Below are 21,036 nucleotides of genomic sequence, written 5' to 3' on the forward strand. Positions count from 1 at the left end.
TGGCTTTTCCTGCTCAATTTCTGGGGCTAATTTTAGGGAGAGCTGAACAGTGAAGGTTAACAGGTAATGGAGAACTTAGCTTCTCTCCCACTTTTACAGTTGGATTCTACGCCTTCCTAACTGCTGCTGACACACTGTCTGGCTCCTTAAGGGTGATTGTTACCTTTCAGCTTTGAGATTTTTTTTTTTAAAGTTCTTTATATATTTATTTGAAAGAGAGAGAGAAGAGAAGAGAAGAGAAGAGAAGAGAAGAGAAGAGAAGAGAAGAGGGAGAGAATGGGCACACCAGGGCTTCCAGTCACTGCAAATGAACTCGAGATTTATCAACTACTTTGGCATCTGGCTTTATGTGGGCACTGGGAAATTGATCCTGACTCATTGGGCTTTGCAGGTAAACACTTTAACTACTGAGCCACCTTTCCAGCCCCAGCTCTGAGATTTGAACAGCCAAGCCATGTAGATAATAAATCAGAAGGAACAGAAGGGTGAGAAGCAGGCATTGAAGCCTCGTTGGCATTGGATGCCCTATAGAGATGATAGAGATGCCAGGGAAAGACCTAAGGGTATGCTTCTGTGTTTAACAACTCGCTGGCCCCCCACTGGCCTGGGTACAAACATATTGCTGACGACAGAGAACAATGAACAAAATTGTGACTCATTTTGTCTTTACTCTGACAGACCCGTCACAGGCTCCATGGCTGAGCTCATCACCATTCAGAAACACCTATAAGTTGGTTATGCCCTTCAACCAACCTATCTGTCAGCTGAATGCTTATTGATAACCCCAGCTCTATCATCTCCTTATCTAACTGTCTTTCTTAGGGACCCTGAGAAACTTTAACTGTAAAAATAGAATCGGTAGCCTTAGGAATTCAATAGGAAATTCATAACGAGTTCATCTTGGCAGGCTAATCAAATAAAATTTCAGTGTTCCTACTAGTTGCTAAATTAGGACAGCAGCTGTCAGGAAGCAAGTGCACCATTAGGCTGGAAACAGAACTCCCAACATTTACTACATGGACGGACACTAGCCAGTTGACGAAGCCTGGCATTTTACGAAGACATTTATCAAACAATACATAGGTCTAATATCTTAGATGGCCATGAAGTAATGTCATTTGAACATGTAATCTCTGGAGTGGCATTGTATTTTTCATGAAATAGCAGAGATAGATATAAAGACAGCAGTGAACTCATTGGCAGGAGGAAGGTCAACATTTTAACAGTTTTCTCCATGGTGTCCTCTTGAGAGCATGTGGCATCCTGTACATCAGGAACACGGAGAAAGTACTGATTTTGTCACATGACAGATTTGACCTCTCTGTAATTCCCAGTCACTTCTCTGCCAAACTTGAAAAGCTCTTTTCTAAATGGTGAAAGGAAGGACTAAAAATATCTTTATCTGTGCTTTAGCAACTTTGACAAACTCTTTAATGCAGAAATCTTCCCTGCCACGAGTGGTATTATCTCATGCACTAGACTGAGATTTACCAGTCTGCTAGGGGCATACCCCCACTGCATTGAGTGTAGCCCTGGACTCTTAATAAGGGCATAGAAGTGATGTGCTTTTACTTTCTCGGTCTTACTATAAGTTCTGGGAGCATCAAATGTTAGCCAACAAGTGTCTGAACAGAGAAGAGGAAGGCTCAGTCAAGGACTAATTTTTAACAAATTTTATTGTATTTATTTATTTAAATATTTTATTGATTTGAAAGAGAGAGAGAGAGAGAGAGAGAGAGAGAGAGAGAGAGAGAGAGAGAGAGAGAGAGGGAGGGAGCGGAAGATAGATTGCGAGAATGGGGGCGCCAGGGCCTCTAGCCACTTCAAACAAACTCCTGGGTTTGGTACTGGGGAATCAAACCCAGGTCCTTAGGGTTTGCAGGCAAGCACCTTAACTGCTGAGCCATCTCTCCAGCACCCAAGTTTTATTTTTAACAATTTTTTGATACTTGTATATGATGCTTTCTGAATATAATCTCCTCCCATTACCTCCTCCATTTCCACCCTTTCCCAAGTTGTCCCTCTTACAGTTTGATTCTTTCTTCTCTCTCTATGAGAGCCACTGAGCTTAAGTACAATTGCCTGCATGAGCATGGATGGAGGTGTTATTTACCAGAGCACATGCAACTTAACCAGTGGCTGCACCACTGAAGAAAATGCCTCCCTCTCCCCAACCGTTAATGGTCAAGAACTCCCCAGGGAGCGATGGCAGCTCATACTTTCCCCTACCACCCATATTAAGAATGTTGATGGGTCCAACACTGTCCAGGTCATGATAGCTGCTGTGAGGTTATGAATGCAATGGCCACATCGTATCCCTGAAACACTGGTCTGCAGCACTCCTAAGGGCTATGTTTTTCTTGCAGTAATTTCTTCCAGAATGTTCTAGGATATTGCTTTTGGTCTGACCCCTGTGTCTTGCTTCTTAGCTTGCTGGGTTTACTAGGTCCAAGGAATCCTAGGATACCCTTCTGATAACCACACATAGTTATTGGTTGACAACACATTTGCCAAGATTCTTTTCAGGCCTACTACAAATGTAAAATAAATTATCAACTGGCACTGGCATGTCTGAATCTTTCCCTGTGGCACCGTGCTGATGGGCATATCCATGGTGCTGGTGTTGGCTGGTCCCAGGTCCCTGGAAGCTGCCACATTTAGCAATAGTAAGGACTGGCAGCACTTTCTCCCCAGTGATGTTATTTTAGTAACTGAGCATCCTAGAATTATTCTTGAGGCTCAGAAAGAGAGAGAGAGGGAGAAAGAGAGAGGGAGAAAAAGCAAGTGTCCTCATAGATACAGACTCTGTGTGCAGGGAAGGATTCAACTTTCCCTACACACTAGATAATGGCACCATCAAGACATGTGCCTGAAGCCAGTGACCAGCTCCAACCCAACCCTAAGTCTGGTGACCTCTCCCTCTCTCTCTCTTTCCTTTCCTTTGTTTTTTTTTTTTTTTTTTCGAGGTAGGGTCTCACTCTGATCCAGGCTGACCTAGAATTAACTTGTAGTCTCAGGGTGGCCTTGAACTCTTGGCGATCCTCCTACTTCTGCCTCCCGAGTGCTGGGATTAAAGGCGTGTGCCACCATGCCCGGCTTTCCTTTGGTTTTGCAGGGTAGCGTCTCTCTCTAGCCCAGGCTGACCTGGAATTCACTATGTAGTCTCAGGCTGGCCTTGAGCTCATAGTGATCCTGCCTGCAGAGTGCTGGGATTAAAGATGTGTGCCACCATGCCAAGCCTGTTTTTAATTTTTTTAATATTTAAAAATTATTTTATATGTGCTTATGAGAGACAGAGAGAGAGAGAGAGAGAGAGGGAGGGAGAGGATAGGCATGCCAGGACCTTTAGCCACTGCAAACAAACTCCAGACACATGTGCTATCCTGTACATCTGGCTCACGTAGCTATTGGGAAGCAGAACCTGGGTCTTTAGGCTTCACAGGCAAACCACCTTAACTGCTGAGCCATGTCTCCAGCCAACACAAAATTTAAAATTTTGTATTTGTGTGTGTGTGTGTGTGTGTGTGTGTGTGTGTGTGTGTGTGTGTGTAGTGTATGCATGCGTGTACAGATGCTTGTGCTTCATGCATGTGCTTGTGGAGGCCAGAGGAGAACATCACATGTGACTCTCTTGCCGCTCATTCTTGTGTTACCCTGAGGTGTGGGTCTCTCCCTCCACCCCGAGCTGCTGCTGTCTGTCAGTAGGCCCCCGTGAGCTCTGGTCCTCCCTCCCCATGTTCACGGTCACAGCCAGCTTTTCAAGTGGCTTAACGGGGTGGTCTCCAGCCCGAGAGGTCCTCATACTCAATAGGCAAGCACATGTAACCACTGAGCCACCTCCCATTCCCAGTTACTCTATTTTCATTGTCTTGACATTTTTCGCTCATAATAAGGGACAGAAGAAACTTGTCTTGTTTGCATATTTATTATTTGGAGAATTTTGACTTCGAAGTCCGTGGCATGAGACTACCTTAGAAACAAAAATCTCACTATATATTAAGGTTGTGCACTGTAAATAATCAAAATTAGGGCTTTTAGTTTTTTTTTTAAATTTTTATTTATTTATTTATTTGAGAGTGACAGACACAGAGAGAAAGACAGATAGAGGGAGAGAGAGAGAATGGGCGCGCCAGGGCTTCCAGCCTCTGCAAACGAACTCCAGACGTGTGCGCCCCCTTGTGCATCTGGCTAACGTGGGACCTGGGGAACCGAGCCTCGAACCGGGGTCCTTAGGCTTCACAGGCAAGCGCTTAACCGCTAAGCCATCTCTCCAGCCCAGGGCTTTTAGTTTTATCGCCACATTACGGACACAGAAGCTCAAGGTCTACTTCTCTCTGGGACCTGTCACTTTCAGTGACAGTTTAATACCTGGCTGATTTGGTGGCCTTGACAGCAGCCTAAATTCTAGAGCCCTCTCATTGTTGGCCTGAATTCTCTATAAATGGATTTGACAGGAGGGTCAACCCAATGGTGACACTTTTATTAACTACATTAGCTAATTAAATTTTCTATGGAATCAGTTTTCCTATAGGCGTGTTTTTTTTTCCTTCAGTTGAATTGATTACTTATGCTACATATCACTAGGCAAATGCAGTTCTGGAACCTTTCGAGATAGTCTTAACCCCATGAAACACGAAATTTCTTGCTGGTTTGGTCTTCTAGGTACTAACTGCTGCTTGAAGCTCAAGTGCTGGTGCTTTCTTGGCCTTGGCCCAGGGGTCTGGGCTTGTCTGTGAGGGTGTGTGGGGGGGGAGATGGAACAGGCCAGCAACCCTGCCTGGCCCCTGCAGCTTCCATTTCTCCGGGCACCAGGGCTCACATGGTATTCCTTCCTAGGTAGAAATGCAGTCCTGCGTTCTTTGAACTTGGCTTCTTTTACATTTTCCCTTCTTGTTGCTTAGTCACCTGTGTGGTTATAAACCTCATGTGGAGGCATGGGGAATGAGGGGGTGTCACAGTGGGTCTTCGGTGCCCTGGCATGAGATGAGATGTTTGATACTCAGCCTTTTAGCTAGTTCTTATTTCTGAACCTACTTCATGGAGCGTGTATGTTATAATGTGATTGAAGGAGTAACTGAGCAATTTAAGAAGTGTTGGTTACTACTACAGCATGATTCTAATTCTGAATTTGGAGGTCATGCTTAGCTCATAGCCTAATTGCTAGAGAAAAGTGCCACATTCTTATTGATTCTGATCCATTCAGATTATACCTCGCATGTTCAAAATATCCCATTTTATAAACCCTGCCCCCCCACTCTCCCTCTATCTGTCTTTTAAAAATAAGTCTTAAAATTCAACCCTTTATGTGGTTTTGTAGTTTTGCTAGATATCTCATTAAGTCTTTTCTTTCTTTTTTCCCTTCCTTCCTCCCTCCCTTTCTTCCTTCCCCCCTTCCTTCCTTCCTTCCTTCCTTCCTTCCTTCCTTCCTTCCTTCCTTCCTTCCTTCCTTCCTTCCTTCCGCCTTTTCATCTCTCTTCTTGGTGTGGAGAATCAGCCCAGAGCCGTAGGCATGCTAGGTAAGTGCTTGCACCACTAAGCTATACACCCATCATGAACTGTGATACTTAAAAACCACAGTGGGGAGAGATGTCCTGCTGGTCTGAACCAAACGGACTTGAGGTTGTGTTAAGGAAAGAGAAAGAAATCACCGCAAACGACATGCACCTTAAGCAGTCTGTACCTTGCTGCAGGGAGCAATCCAATAGGCTACGGCGAGAAAAGGGAGGCCTATGGAGACTCCAAAGACAGCCAGGAATTTCACAGCGATAGACTGTTGACGTAAGCCTGAGAGGTTCTCATACCACAGGGTAAGCAGTTGCTGCTGACAGTTAGGATGAGCAACGAACTGTAAAAACAAAACAAAACAAAACAAAAACAAAACAAAAACAAAACGCAAACAGGAAAATGGCATCCGTCACACTGGAACAGTACACAGGTGGAAGCGCCCTGTTTTCTGCTGGGGTGGGGGGCTGCCTGAGCCTTGGAGTCTGAGCAGCTGGGTCAGGTGCCTGCGGGGACGAGTGGGGCTTCTGCCTCGGGGATGCTGGGCGCTTGGTGCAGTGGCCGGAGCCCGCCCAGGACTGGCTGAATCAACGCCTTACACAATGAGGGCCTGAAGTCTCAGGTATAGAAAGGGACAGTCAGCTTTTAGGTAAATCCATGTCCTCCACCCGGGGTTGCTCATTGGATGAGGGGAACTTAATTCTGCACAGAGAGTTCTTTGGGAGTCAACAGAGGAATGAGTGGGCCGTTAATATGATTTTCAGGGTCAAAATTTTGTGTCAGCATTTTTTTATTTTGCCATATGCTATCCGTGTGTCTGTGGGCAAGCTACTTAACCTCTTGTCTTTGCAATACAGGCTATTATACTGTCTGGGAGGATTCAATGAAAGATTATACAAAAATTCCCTTCTATTTTCCTTTGTAGTCTAAGGAAGAGTGCATGTAGTGGGGCTGGAGAGATGGCTTAGCGGTTAAGCGCTAGCCTGTGAAGCCTAAGGACCCCGGTTCGAGGCTCGGTTCCCCAGGTCCCACGTTAGCCAGATGCACAAGGGGGCGCACGCGTCTGGAGTTTGTTTGCAGTGGCTGGAGGCCCGCCCATTCTCTCTCTCTCTGTCTCCCTCCTCTCTCTCTGTCTGTTGCTCTCAAATAAATAAAAAAAAAATTAAAAAAAGAACCAAACTTAAAAAAAAAATAGAATGCATGTAGTGTCTCTGTCTCCAGAGCACTTGCTAGAATGACTCCTCACTGTTTCTTCAGTGGATACCAGTGTTGGGCTTGGGTCTGTGAAGCTGGGTGCCACTGTTACATTGTACCCTCCAGCCAGGACCTTTCTTCTGGTACATCACACACCACTGCCTCCTTCTCCTGGAACTAAGTTACAAATTGACCCTGTTAGTGACATTTGTGTGTGTGTGTGTGTGTGTGTGTATGTGTTTCTATAGGGTGAAGGTGCATGCCATAGTCCTTTGTTGCTGCAAACCAGGCTTAGGTGCCTTTTTATTTTTTATTTTTATTTTTGGCATCCAGCTTTATATGAGTGGATGGGTAATTGAACCTGGGCTGGCAGGTTTTGCAAGAAAGCACTTTTATCCACTGTCATCTTCCCAGCCTCACAGAATGACACTCTCATGGCTATTTATTTTTTCTTTCTTTCCTTCCTTCCTTCCTTCCTTCCTTCCTTCCTTCCTTCCTTCCTTCCTTCCTTCCTTCCTTCCTTCCTTCCCTCTTTCTTTCTTTCTTTCTTTTTTTCTTTCTTTCTTTTCCTTCTAGGTAGGGTATCATTGTAGCCCAAGCTGACCTGGAATTCACTCTGTAGTCTCAAGCTGGCCTTGAACTCACTGTGATTCTCCTACCCGAGTGCTGGGATTAGAGGTGTGCACCACCATGCCCAGCTCCTATGGCTATTTCTTTCTTTCTTTTTTTTAATATTTTTTGTTCATTTTTTATTTATTTATTTGAGAGCGACAGACACAGAGAGAAAGACAGAGGAGGAGAGAGAGAGAATGGGCATGCCAGGGCTTCCAGCCACTGCAAACGAACTCCAGATGCATGCGCCCCCTTGTGCATCTGGCTAACGTGGGACCTGGGGAACCGAGCCTCGAACCGGGGTCCATAGGCTTCACAGGCGAGCGCTTAACCGCTAAGCCATCTCTCCAGCCTTCCTATGGCTATTTCTTATTGTGTGGTCTCATCTCCACTGGATATCGATTTTGAACCAGGGGTGGGACCGTGACCTGAACTGTACCCATGAGATTTCTTTCCCAAGTCTGCGGGGCTTTAGTGAGATGTACTCTATCTAGTGCATCATTCCGGTCTAACCTCAGGAGACCTGGGCATCTCTCTTCTACTACGGTGCGAATTTATCAATCAGACAAGCTAGTTACAGAGAAAAAAAGGAGAAAGCAGATGTACAGAGGCCAAAGTAGAGACAGGGTCTGATCCTCGTTGGGACACTGTTCCTTGGCTCAAATACCGTGAGACATCTTTGCAGACAAAATCTTCCTTGCTCGACTTGATCAAACCCATTGGCTTGAGTTGCTACAACCAAAACATCCCATTTCTGCAAATAATAGTTGCTAAGTAGCACTTTATTTAGTTGGCCCCAGGTCCTATGCAGGGGAGATTGAAAATAGCAATATTTAAGCAAAAAAAAAAAAAAAAAAGTGGGAATAAATTTAAATTTCAGGGAATTAGGGCTGGAGAGATGGTTTAGCGGTTAAGCGCTTGCCTGTAAAGCCTAAGGACCCCGGTTCGAGGCTCAGTTCCCCAGGACCCACATTAGCCAGATGCACAAGGGGGCGCACACGTCAGGAGTTCGTTTGCAGTGGCTGGAAGCCCTGACATACCCATTCTTTCTTTCTATCTGCCACTTTCTCTCTCTGTCTGTTGCTCTCAAATTAATAAATAAACAAAAAAAATTTAAATTAAAAAAATTCAGGGAATTATACATTAGAACTTTTCTCTTGTACAAGAAGGAAGGCATTGCTTGCTTTTGTCAAGCTGTTCTTGGGCCCCGCTCAGGACACCCAAGTCCCCCAAGAGTATTGCTGGGATCCACAGCCTAGAACAGATAGTCTGGGCAGACATTTCATCTGCTAACCCGAAAGCATTACGTGCTCACGTTCCACTCATTTGCCTCTCTGGGTGAAGGGAACGTGTGCAATGACCCCTGGGGAATAGGAAATGTCTCCTTTTCATTATGAATACAATATAAATAGAGCTATTTAAAATTTCTCAACGCGGGTGACAACGTGTTCTTATTTCTAATATTCAGGAACTCACCGTGGAGGCACATGACTGGCAAGGAAGCTGACAAAAGTTTATGTGTTTCTGCGGCCCCTGCTGATACTGTGACTTGAGTATTAGATGCAGACAGGATTTTTTTTTTTTTTTCTTGTAGCACTATTGAATTCCTAGCAACTACTGTGGTCTTTCTAACACAAGGCACAAAGGATTGTCCCTTGATATAGAGAGGAACCCCTAGGCCAGCAGCTGATGGGCTATCCTGACCCCTTCCTTGCCATGACAAAAGAGGGCAAACAACAGAAAATCAGGCAGGTGCTTCAGTTCTCAGGTCTAACTACATGCTTGGGCTGCAGGTCACTGAGAAATCGAGCTGGAGCTGAACTGGAAGGCTTCTCTCTGGTGACTAGCTGTCAGAGTGCTGTAAAGTTCTTTGTAGACTGTTGGGGGAGGACAAGTCATCAATGGTCTTAATCAGCAGTGGACCCTGCAAGCTTTACAACCAGGCCAAATGTGCAAGTTGGTGCAATGGTGGCATATCTGTTATGGGGAAAACCAACTGCTCTCTAATTGGACCCTAGGCCTGCTCCCTGGGAGGGAATTCCTGCTTCCTAATAAAAAGCCTGTGGCTTGTGGGGAGAGGTCATAAGCCCCAAAGGGGAAACTACTCCTATTGTCTGACTAACTACATTGTGCCCACCAAAACTGCCTTCTAAATACTATGCTTATGTCCATCTATTAATGCCACCCTCACTTTTGGTTAGAGAAATTTCTTTTCTCAGATGAAGCTGATCACTGGGGTGACTCAAAACCCATCAAAGAGCTGAGAAAAGATAGTAGAGTGTTCAGCACTGAGAGAGACATCTCTGCTCCACCCTCCAAGGCTCAGGGACCATTGGGGGAAGAGGCAGCAGAAAAAAAATGTAAAAGCCAAAGACGGGGGAGGGGTGAATCCTGTCTTCCAGACACAAAGAGGCCTTGGTATTCATGACCCCATGGTGGCTGATATTACCTCTGCCAATTCTGCATCATAGGAGAATAAGAGGGCAAAAGGGTGACATCAAAATATGAGAGGCTAGGGGCTGGAGAGATGGCTTAGTGGTTCAGCGCTTGCCTGTGAAGCCTAAGGACCCCGGTTCGAGGCTCGGTTCCCCAGGTCCCACGTTAGCCAGATGCACAAGGGGGCGAACGCATCTGGAGTTCATTTGCAGTGGCTGGAGGCCCTGGTGTGCCCATTCTCTCTATCTGCCTCTTTCTCTCTCTGTCTGCTGCTCTGAAATAAATAAATGAAAATAAACAAAAAATTATTTTAAAAATATGAGAGTCTAGTTGGCTAGAGGAAGGGAAGAAGTGGAAGAAGAATAGAGGAGGAGATAAGGGAGGGTAGTGGGAGAGGGTGATGTTCATGGTATATTGTCTATATGCATAGGGGTTGTCAATAAAGGGTTTAACAAACAAAGAAGTCTCAGGTTTAGTTCTAGCAGGGTCCTAGAGTAGAATAGCAGTTGAACATGGAGAGTATCATTTCTAGCAGTCATCTTTGGAAGGAGGGACGTAACCCACGAAGTACTAGAACATGACTCCTTGACTCGCCTCACTCCAGCTGCCATCAGAGGCTCATGCTATACTTGGCATCACTAGGTTCTTGGTCTATGGGGAGCCTCGTCTGTGATTTCTATTTTGTTCATTTTTAATTTATTTGTTTGAGAGCAACAGACAGAGCAAGAAAGGCAGATAAATAGAGAGAGAGAGAATGGGCATGCCAGGGCCTCCAGCCACTGCAAATGAACTTCAGACGCGTGCGCCCCCTTGGGCATCTGGCTAACGTGGGACCTGGGGAACCGAGCCTCGAACCAGTGTCCTCAGGCTTCACAGGCAAGCGCTTGACCGCTAAGCCATCTCTCCAGCCCTGTGTTCCCTGTTTTGAAAGCACGTCAGCACAAGAGATTGGGTAATAGCATGTGGGTGGGAGGTAAGGTTCTGAGAGATTCTCCCTCACCTGCCTGCGAGGAAGCCAGTGGTCTTAACTAAAAGAAAGGGGCTCCTCTGAGATTCTGTCTTCTCTTGAGTATATGTTTGCTAGTTTCCACAGGTACGTTTGTTGCCCCGTCTGAGAGCAGCCCATCTGCAGACAGGTCTTTGATATGCTCTCAGAAAGCAGACAGCAGCTGGGAGGAGCCAAAGCCCAAATGGACAGATACTTCCTTCTCATGGGCTCTTTTCTGTATTTGTGGGCAGGGCAGCCTTGGAAAACAACTTCATGACGTGTAGCCCATTGTGTATCAAAGCATTTTTTTTTTTCCCTCTGCGATCTGAAGCACAGGAAAAAAAAAAAAAAATCATTCCTGCTTCAAGGAGGAAGAGAGAAATGAATGAAAGGACCAAAGGCAAGATGAATTCAGAGTCAAAGGAGGCCATTCAAAAGCAAGGTCAGGGAGGAATGGATGGAAGGAGAGGCCAGCCAGCCTAGAGTGATACATGGAAAATTGGCATTGTCTTGGGGAATTTGTTTGGCACTGAGTTCATGAAAGGATGGAATGATCCAAAGATACTAACTTAAGACCTTTGCACATACCCTTCCAGCTCAAGCCATTCTGGCTGTGAGCATGACATAATTTTAGGCAACTACTTGGAGGAAAGAGATTTTCCCAGTGACATGATTTCTGTTCTTTAAAACTGGGGATTTGTACAGGCTGGAGTGCAGAACGTGTTAATGTGGATTTACATGGGGCTGAGTCACTTTGCAAGAGAGAATAAATCAGGCTACATCCTAACTGGATGGATTGCTTAATAAATGTGTGATGGAGAGAGCTAAGAGAGGTTGAATTGTGAGGGCAGGAAGGACTCTGCGGCAAAAATTCTTTAAGTGGAAAGGAGATTGTGAGATTAAGGTAACCTTGTAAACAATCCCAAGAATCTGGAAAGAGCAGAATTCATGTGGTTCTTGGTTCTTGGTCTATTACTCTGGCAGCCCATTTTCACTAGTCACTGTGGTTCATACACAATTTGTACTCAAACCCCGCTTCTGCTGATGTCTCACCTAAACTTGTCCCTTCCAGCTACTGCTGACATGTTCCGCCTTTAATATTGGTTTATGAGGACACTGGGGCACATGTGCTAAACCTTGACCTTTGCTTAGATTTTACTTATTAATTTAAAACGATTTAAAAAAATGACGTGTGTGTGTGTGTGTGTGTGTGTGTGTGTGTGTGCACTTCAGGGCATCTTGCCACTGTAAATGAATTCCCATCCAGCTTTAGGTGGAACTGAACCCAGGTAGGAAGGCTTTGCAAGCAAGGGCTTTTTACCACTGAGCCTCCTACTTTGATTTTAATTAGCCTATGGGCTACTACTGCAATAGTCCAAAGAAAATCATTCCCTTCTCTCTTTTTCTGGCTCATATTCATTCATTAGAAAATGCCAGATTTTTTTTTTTTCAAATACTTGTGGAGGAGATGCAAAAATTCCTTAATGATTAAGTATTGTTAGGGCTGTATTATGACCCAGATATATGACAGGGTTTAAAGGCTCTCTTGCTTTTCCCATGGTTGGTAGCTATGTAGATGGCTTTCTGTGAGTGTGCCTGGGTTCAAATCCTGGTCCTGCCTTATGTTGGTTAGATGTTATTGGGTCAGTCTTGGCTCAGTCCATGCTTTGCTGTCTTTGTCCCTGAAGCACATCTAGTCATGAGGAATAATGTGCCAGTATTTAAAGACCACAGGGCTTGCCAGATAGTAAGAAATAGGAAAATAAAAACAAGCCAATAGCTCTCCTGTTCTTCCGCCTTTTTTTTTTCTCCCTTCTTTCTCTTCTTTCTTCCCTCCTAATCCCTAACCCATCTTCTTGTTCTTACTCCTGGCATTCCTTCTGTCTCAACAGACATTTTATTGAACAGTGTCCTGATAGGCACACGTGGGGCTTAGAAAGGCCCAGTAACCTAAGCAGGCCTTAAGGCAGTCTTTCTCAATCCTGTTCCTCTGGGCTCATCCTCTTAAGGTGGAGATTGATTAACTGAGGCTATTAACTCCAAGCTAGTTATTCTCTGCTGGGATGGCGAGGGTCTTAATCAGACCTGTTCAGTAGACATCCTCTACTAATTTCAGAGCACTTCTGCCCATGAGGAGCAATGCAGGCTGCTGAGCCTGAAACAGTCTCTCCCCTCCCCACCTTAAGAGCTGTTAAATTTGGGTTTGCCTTTTTTTTTTCTTCCTGGAAGGAAAGAGGGTTTTGATGAGGCTGTGTGATTTCCACATCCCTTATGGATAGATTTTTCCTTTCTGATCCTAAGGCCTCATTTACACAGTAATGAGATGTGGCTAGGCATGATTTGATAAGCTGGAGAATTACTTAGCTAGAGAAAATTTTCGTGAATTCAATGCTTGTGGAGAAAATAACTTCTTTCATATAGATACACCATCAAAAACGTTACTAATGCCTGGTGTTACTGTGGGCAAGATCTTTTCCCCTTCATTCCTCACCAAGATTTGATTATAAAAATCTTTTCTGCTAGAAACTGCATAGACAAAAGGAGACAGACGCCCGCTGCACCGGCCATCAAGTGGCCGTTCTCAGGGTGAATGGTTGATATAAATCAGAGTAACCAGGTACTAGCTCCTGTTTGGAACATTGGATAGGACTAGATAACGTGGTGTCCCTGTTCTCTTCCATACGGGAGAAGCAAGTTTTGGTAAATATTGACGAGTCGTGGAAGTTGGGAGGGAAAGAGATGGAAAAGTTAGATAGACTAGTTGGGAATGTTGGCTCGTTTATTCATTTCACAAGCCTTTCCCCAGCCACTCTCCTTAGTAGATGCTGTGCTCAGCACTGGGAGGCTCAGGGTGGAGTACTAACCCTTGACCACGAAGACTTCAGGACTATGCAAGTACAGTGAGGCTTAGCAGTAACACCCCACCAATTCCTAAGCAAGCCCTCTGTGATGGGTGAAGGATTTAACATTACATGCTCAGTTAAACATGAAGTATCAGTGAGTACTCTTAATGCTGTTTCTCAGGATCCCTTCTGTTTTGTGAAATGTACTATTGTAGGTTTTATTTATTATTGTATAGTATGCTGTCATAGAGAACTATAATACTATTGTGTAGTATATGTACACAAACATGTTATATTGCATAGTATTTTGTGAAAACCCTTTTCCTATTTCTGCATTCCTTAGAGTCCACGGAAAATTTAATTGCTTTTCTTCCATTGGTGGCTTGTCCTGAAAACTGCTCCTCTCTGTGGGCCTAGGACAGGTAAGTGTGCAGATGCTAAGGAGGGACCACCGTTTCAAATCCCAGGCCTGCCGTTTCCTCGATGTGTGCTTCTCTGGGCTTTGTGCCGCAAGGCAGAAGAAAAGTCACGTCGGGTACTCCGCACATGGCCTGGTGCTTAGCCAGTACTGAAGGTGGGCACTGGTGTTACTGCTGCTGCTACGAACCCTCCAGCTACTTCTCCCCATTCTTCTCCACAGTCCCCTTACTTCTTCCCTTTGCTGAATTGATGTCAGGGAAGATGGACATAGGGAGTTTTGGGTGGAGAGCACATCAAATCATAGCTTGTTCAGGGAACCTGTAAGCAGAGTTAAAAAAAAAAAAAAAAAAAAAAACAGCCGATTTGGGCTGGAGAGGTGGCTTAGCAGTTCAGGTGCTTGCCTGCAAAGCCTAAGGACCCAGGTTCAACTCTCCAGATCCCACGTTAGCCAGATGCACAAAGGTGAGGCAAGCACAAGGTTGCACATGCCCACTAGGTGGCGCAAGCATCCGGAGTTTGATTTCAGTGGCTGAGGCCCTGGTACTCCAGCTCTCTCCAAAAATTAAAAAAAAATTTTTTTTTTTTTTAAAAAGCTGATTTTTCAACTTTGTTTCTACTCTTCTCTAGTCTCTGGTCAAACCACAGTATACTGCTCCCAGAGCCTGCTCCAAGCTTTATATCCCCAAGCTTCTGCCCGGGGTACCTGCGCTGCTCCCAGTGCCTTCCTTCTTATCTCCATTTATCCAGGTTTTATGAAATCCTCCCTTCCAGGAAGGCTTCCTTTGCTCACTGAGGTGAGCCTTTCCTCACCTCTCCCTTCTGTTATAGCTACTGTCCTTACCTTCCTGTCCTGGAGAGCTAACTCCTAGAGGCCTCTTTTCTCAGCACAGAGCTCAGTGAGCAGGCACCGTTTGAAGGAGTCCTCCCAGGGCAAACCTGGTGCCCCGTCCACACCACCAAGGTGCGCTCCTAACTCGTCGTCTCCGCGTCGGGAAGACTCCTAGCACGCTTAGCCCCGGCATCGCATCCGGAAGGGGCGCATGCATACCAGACTCGGGGGCGTGCTTCCTCCCCAGGAGACACGACCAACAGATACACGCTTGAATTCATGTTTCCACCGAGTTTATTTTTACGTGGAAGTACCAGCAGATTGGAAAGACACACTAACTCCCTTAATTCCCCAAAGGCCAAGTTTAATTAAAGTCCTTACTGAGAAAATATTCAAACCTTCACATGGGGGCGTGGCCTGGGAAACCGACGCCAAGGAGCAAGGCGAGGAGGTGCGGTGGAACCCAGTTCAAGGGGATTTGGGGCTATGGTTTGGAGTTCCAAATTTCATATGAGGTACCCAGGCTCTCTATCTCACCTCCCTGCTCGCTCTCTCTCTGTCTGTCTTTCTGTCCAGGGATATCTTTAAACATTTTTCATTTCCCAAATGTCTAAACATCTGTCAGACAGCATTTGGGTGCATGGAGACATATATATATATATATATATATATATATATATATATATATATATATATATATATATATATATATACATACATACATACATACATATATATGTACATATATACATATATACATATACATATATATGGCATGGCACTGTGTTTGGTTATTTCCAGAGCTGAGGGTCCTGCCAGGCAGCTGCTCACTGAGCATTCTGGAAGTCTACTTGACAGCAAGAGGAGATGGGCACCTCTGAACAGCTTTTATTTCCACAGATATTTCATACCACCTCTTTACATAGATGACTTGTTCGGTTAACCCTCAAAGACAGTTCTGCGTTCCTGTTTCCTAGGGAGACTACAACAGAGCAACCGTCTCCCACCTCTCCCCAAACAACGTCCAGCTTTCTAAGTCAATTGAAATTACACAAGTGCCACAGATGGGCGGATGGCAATGAGGACTGTCTTCGTGACTTGCTGGAGAGACAATGATTTTTTTCTCATGAAAACGGTCATCCATGAACTAGCCTATGCCTCAGTCTCATGGGTTCAGGGACCAAAACAGATGGCTTTCTACTTGTACCAGGGCAGTATGTGGACTCTTTACTGAGGACCAGAGCAGAGCCAGTAGGCTGTGGCTGGCTTGGCTGAATGGATGGAGTGCTGTTCTTTCTCAGTGTGTACAACGCATCCTCCCTAGCAGTGAGCCCAGAGGGTGCTGATGGGTCAGCAAAGGTCTCTAGTCTGGCTTCATTGCCATGACCAGAGTCCGGCTGAAGGCTCCAGATAACTGTTTTTGCTTGTTCAGGGTCACAAGAGGCTACTTTCCATAGCTAGACAGGGGTTATTTTATTTGTTTGTTTCTTTATTTATTTATGAGAGAGACAGAAAGGGAAGAGAGAAAGAGAAAGACACAGAGAGAGAATGGGTGTACCAGGGCCTCCAGCCATTGCAAACAAACTCCGGACGCATGTGTCACCTTGTGCATCTGATTTACATGGGCACCGGGGAAATCAAACCTTTTCCAGGCAAATAGCTTAACTGCTAAGCCAGCTTTCTAGTCCTGCAGTGGTTCTTTTCACCCCACTCAGGGCTATGTCTTAACCGGAAACTAAGGAAGTAGAACTGCTTCTAGAAAAATGCTCTGATTATTTTCAAGCACTTCCCTTCCTGAGCCTTCTAGCCGAGCTGTTCTACCAGGTGTTTCCAAACATGGCTTATGAAGCCAACCCCAGTCTTTGCTCAGAAAGCTTCCCTCCTGACTGAATACTGACTGCTGCTTTCACTGCTAGCCTGAGAACCTCCTCCAGGGAGATGGTGTTAGATACCAAGGACTCTCAAAACTCATCAAAGCAGAGAACCAGAGGCTGCCAAGATCTCAACACTAAAGGAGACTTATAACATGCCCTCCAAGGCTCAGGGACCACTGTGAAAGAGAAGGTGACAAGAACTTAAGTAAGAGCCACAGGGTGGGACGTTGTGCTAAGCGGTATTTTCCCCTCTCTTCTACGGATACTGAGTGGTGCATTCTTGAAACCACAGTGAATACTGATAACCCCACTGAGGATGACCCTCAGTGGAATGGGGGTAAGGGAGAGGGAACGTAAGAATGTCACCTGATGGGAAGATGACCAATATGTAATATGTTATGTTCATACAGAAAAGTATTCAATACAAATTAAAGAAGAAGGGAATGGGAGGGCACTTTGATGAAAATACATTATATACATGTATACAGCTTGTGAATGAAAATGAAGTTTAAAAAGTGACCAGAAAGATTGCTCAGTGGTTAAGGCACTTGCCTGCAAAACTTAATGATCCAGGTTGGATTCACCAGTATCCACATATGGTCAGATGAACAAAGTGGCACATACATCTGGAATTTGGTTGCAGTGGCTGGAGGCCCTGGCATGTCAATGCTCTCTCTTTGTTTGTGTTTCTATCTCTCTCTCTGCTTGTAAAGAAATAATTAAAAAAAACTAAAAAAAAAAAACAACTTTCTCCCAATTGTCTGTAGTTTTGCTCTTTATCACCCTTCAGGACCCAACTTCCTGTCTCCCGTCAAGTCCTGCCACATCCCTCAGCCTCAAGGGCGTCTTCAACCCTGGTGTCTTTTACTCTGTGGACCCCACTCACTGGCTATGATGGTGAATTTTGTCAACTTGATGGCGGGATTGAGGAACCCCATGGAAACAAATCTCCGGGTTAGGGGTTTTCTAGATTAGATTATTTGAGAGGACCCACCTTGAATGTGGCTGAGCTATTTCATGGGCTGGTACCCATGACGGTAGAAAAGGGAGAGAGCTAGCTGAGCACCAGGATCCATTGCACTCTGCGTCCTGCTTGCAGACACAAGATGACCAGCTCTGTTCCATGCTCCTGATGTCGTGCCTTCCCTGCCATGCTGGACCGTGACCCTGAACTGTGATAACCTGGAACTGTTAGCTCAAATAAGCCCTTCCACCTTAGGTTATCTCCTGTTGGGTATTTTTCCCCCTATGGCAACAAGAAAAGTAACTAATACACAGGCCAATTGTAGCTCATGACTGACGCTGTAGAGAGCTTGTGTTTTCTGTCTAATGATCTTTTTTTTTCAAGAGAATATAGTTTTTATATTTAATTCAGAGAAAATCATAAACAGAACCAGGGAGCAAAACCATACAAAATCAAAAGGAGTCAAGTGTTAACTAAGAGAAGCACTTGGAATTAGCATCAAAGCAAGTCTACTAATTCTAGATTAAGGAACGAAGCTGTGTACTTTTGGATTTTCAGTAATTTAAGAAACTGCCAATGACTTAAACAAATCTAAAATTAGCCAGGCGTGGTGGCGCATGCCTTTAATCCCAGCACTCGGGAGGCAGAGGTAGGAGGATTGCCATGAGTTCAAGGCCACCCTGAGATGACAGAGTTAATTCCAGGTCAGCCTGGACCAGAGTGAGACCCTACCTTGAAAAACAAAACAACAACATCAACAACAACAAAAAATCTAAAATTAGTTTCTCCCTACAGAACTTGAATGCATTATAAAAATAAAATAAAAATTGTCTTTTGTTTACATTTCTTTTTGCATGTCTCTTAAAAAATTCAGACAACGAAATGCGTGTTAAGGTCTAGATCCAGAGTTACCAAAAAACTAATCACTATAGACAGTATAGATGTTGAGGGAACCCACCTCAAGCATGTATAGTCTCAGGAGTGTGGAGCCTTAAGCCTGGCATGGCGTGGGTGTTTAGACAGCCTCTGGTAAGTGATGGATAACCCAGGGCTGCTCTGCATCCTCTTAAGATTTGCTCCACAGTTGTCTCTGTGACTCATCATCCCAGAATAATTTCTAAATATAACAATCCTTTATTCCTCAGGGTCTGAAGCACATTTAACTGTCTTCACCTCCCTCATTAAAAAGCAAATAGAGAGAAGTGATGGAAACTAAACTGGGCTTACATCTTGTCGTACAGGATAAAATTGATGTGTGAATTTAAAATTGAATTTGAGAATTTTCTCTTGGGTTGGATGAGAATTAGGTAATTTCTGTATATTCCACACACCACCACAAATTGACAGTGATTTAATGTTTTGACATTTGTTCAAATGTTTACATACTAATCATTGCAGTGGGAAGGGCTCACTATTATCTGAACATCCTTCTGTGTCAGGTCCTAAGCTCGATGGCCATTACACGATTTAACCCTCCTGTGGGATGGGGTGGACATACAGTTTTCAAAAAGGCTTCCTTGTATCATAAAAAAATATATTAGGTTGATTGCAAGAAAGTAAAGGAAACAGAAGGAAATGTTTGCAGCTTGTCTGTTCATTATTCTAGGTTTTATAGATTTACAGAGCCATGTGAGTATAACTTGGAATGATGCAGGTGATCTACTTTATTCTTTTTCATAACAGTTTTAAAAATCTTATTTCTTCATTTGCAACCAGAGGAGAGAAACAAAGAAAAGAGAAGAGAAAGAGGAGAGAGAGAGAGAATGAGAATGGGCACACCAGGGCCTCTAACCACTGCAAACAAATTCCAGATGCACCTTGTGCATCTGGCTTTCTGTGGGTACTGGGGAATCATGCCCAGGTCATTAGGCTTTGCAAGCAAGTGCCTTTAACTTTTTATTGGTAATTTTTATATATGCCCATAATGTATTTTGATCATAATCCCCTCCCATCAGTCTCTTTCCTGTACCCTTCCCACTGAAGCTCTCTTCTCTCTAGCCAGTTCCTTCCTCTTCTATTTTTTTTACCTTCCTTCATCATTTATGTTGATGGGCCCAGTATTGTGCAGGTAACGACAGTTGCTGTGATACACTTTACTTTTAAAGTTTCCACTATGTTTTACTTTTATGCAATTATTTTTAAATTAATCTCATCTCCTGTGGATATGTACGTATGGTACACTTTGTACATATTTTATTTTTACTTAATGTATTTTTATGTATATGTTTGCAATAAACTCACAATTTAGTGCCACCAATTTTAAATTTAAATTCTTTATTTCTCATACTTGTGAAATGTGACTGTTGCCTGTATTTGGAGACATCAATGTTGAAATAACGGCATAGCCATTGCTTCAGGAATTTGAAATAGATGTGTATAACCCCGATGTCCTAAATCTTGGTAGCTGATGAGTTTAAATCTTGACTCATTGGTAGGAAGTCACTCATATATTCACCAGATACACACACACGTATATGCATATATCATATATCTATATCTATATCTATCTATATGTATGTATAAAATGCCTTTTGATTCTAAGAATATACCTTCAGACATGGAAGACAGAGTGAACGAGATGCTTACGACTATTTTGGGAAGCTAAGTAATTTCTCAAACTTGCTCATAATGAGTCATTTCAGATTGTAAGGAAGGGAATTTTTTTGTGGTTGTTGAGATTGTGTGTGTGTGTGTGTGTGTGTGTGTGTGTGTGTGTTGGGGGCCAAGTCAGAGCTTCACACATGCTAGCCAAACACTCTACCACTAAGCTTCATCCCCAGCCTCCCATGCCAAGTTACTTCACCTATTCCTATATGCACCAAGTTCTGGTCATCAGCTCTTCCCTTCTTCTTGGGAAAGAGCCTTAGGTAGTCTGGTCCAGCCCTCAGGCACGGCTCCCCCTTCAGAGGCTGAGTTTCCCCTGCTGCTCTATTGCTGGGCCACTGGTACCCACGTGATGTGGAGTGCCTCAGTCCCCCGGACCTTGCCACTGCTGGGCATGTGGGGTTTAAGTTCTTTCCTTTGCTTTTGTCTCCACCTCACTACGATTCATCACAGAAACGAGTGTCTCTCATGTTCATTTTTTTCTAAAGAGGAATCTCCAGAGCGAGCTAGTGAGGAGGGTTCCCGGGGAGAAGTACTCTCTTTCATTATTCTGGGGTCAGGCCCTGCTTCTGGTCATCCGAAGTGGGGGGACTGCTTGTTTCATTTCACTCCTGTGTGAACAGGTGACTCAGCCTCTTGCAGCAGCTAGAGGGAGAGGGTGCGATCCAGAGCCAGGGCCCTTGCTCCCTCCCTGCACATAGCTCATCTCGGTTTGTGAGAAAGGAGGTGGAGGAGGCCGCCAGGTTCTGATTTCAGAACTGCTCACCCTC

The 21,036-nt window shown here is 44.5% G+C and overlaps 1 protein-coding gene across 1 annotated transcript in view; it reads right to left on the reverse strand.

The window, feature by feature from the left end:
- Window positions 1-21,036, reverse strand: part of Trpc7 (transient receptor potential cation channel subfamily C member 7) — a 160,884-nt gene that overhangs the window by 63,383 nt on the left and 76,465 nt on the right. Inside the window, exon 4 of the mRNA XM_004665085.2 lies at window positions 5,681-5,845. Within this exon, the coding sequence (XP_004665142.2) occupies window positions 5,681-5,845 (165 nt within the window). The remainder of the gene's footprint in view (window positions 1-5,680; window positions 5,846-21,036) is intronic.

This window comes from Jaculus jaculus, chromosome 6 (genome assembly GCF_020740685.1).
Source record: "Jaculus jaculus isolate mJacJac1 chromosome 6, mJacJac1.mat.Y.cur, whole genome shotgun sequence".
Lineage (NCBI taxonomy): Eukaryota > Metazoa > Chordata > Mammalia > Rodentia > Dipodidae > Jaculus > Jaculus jaculus.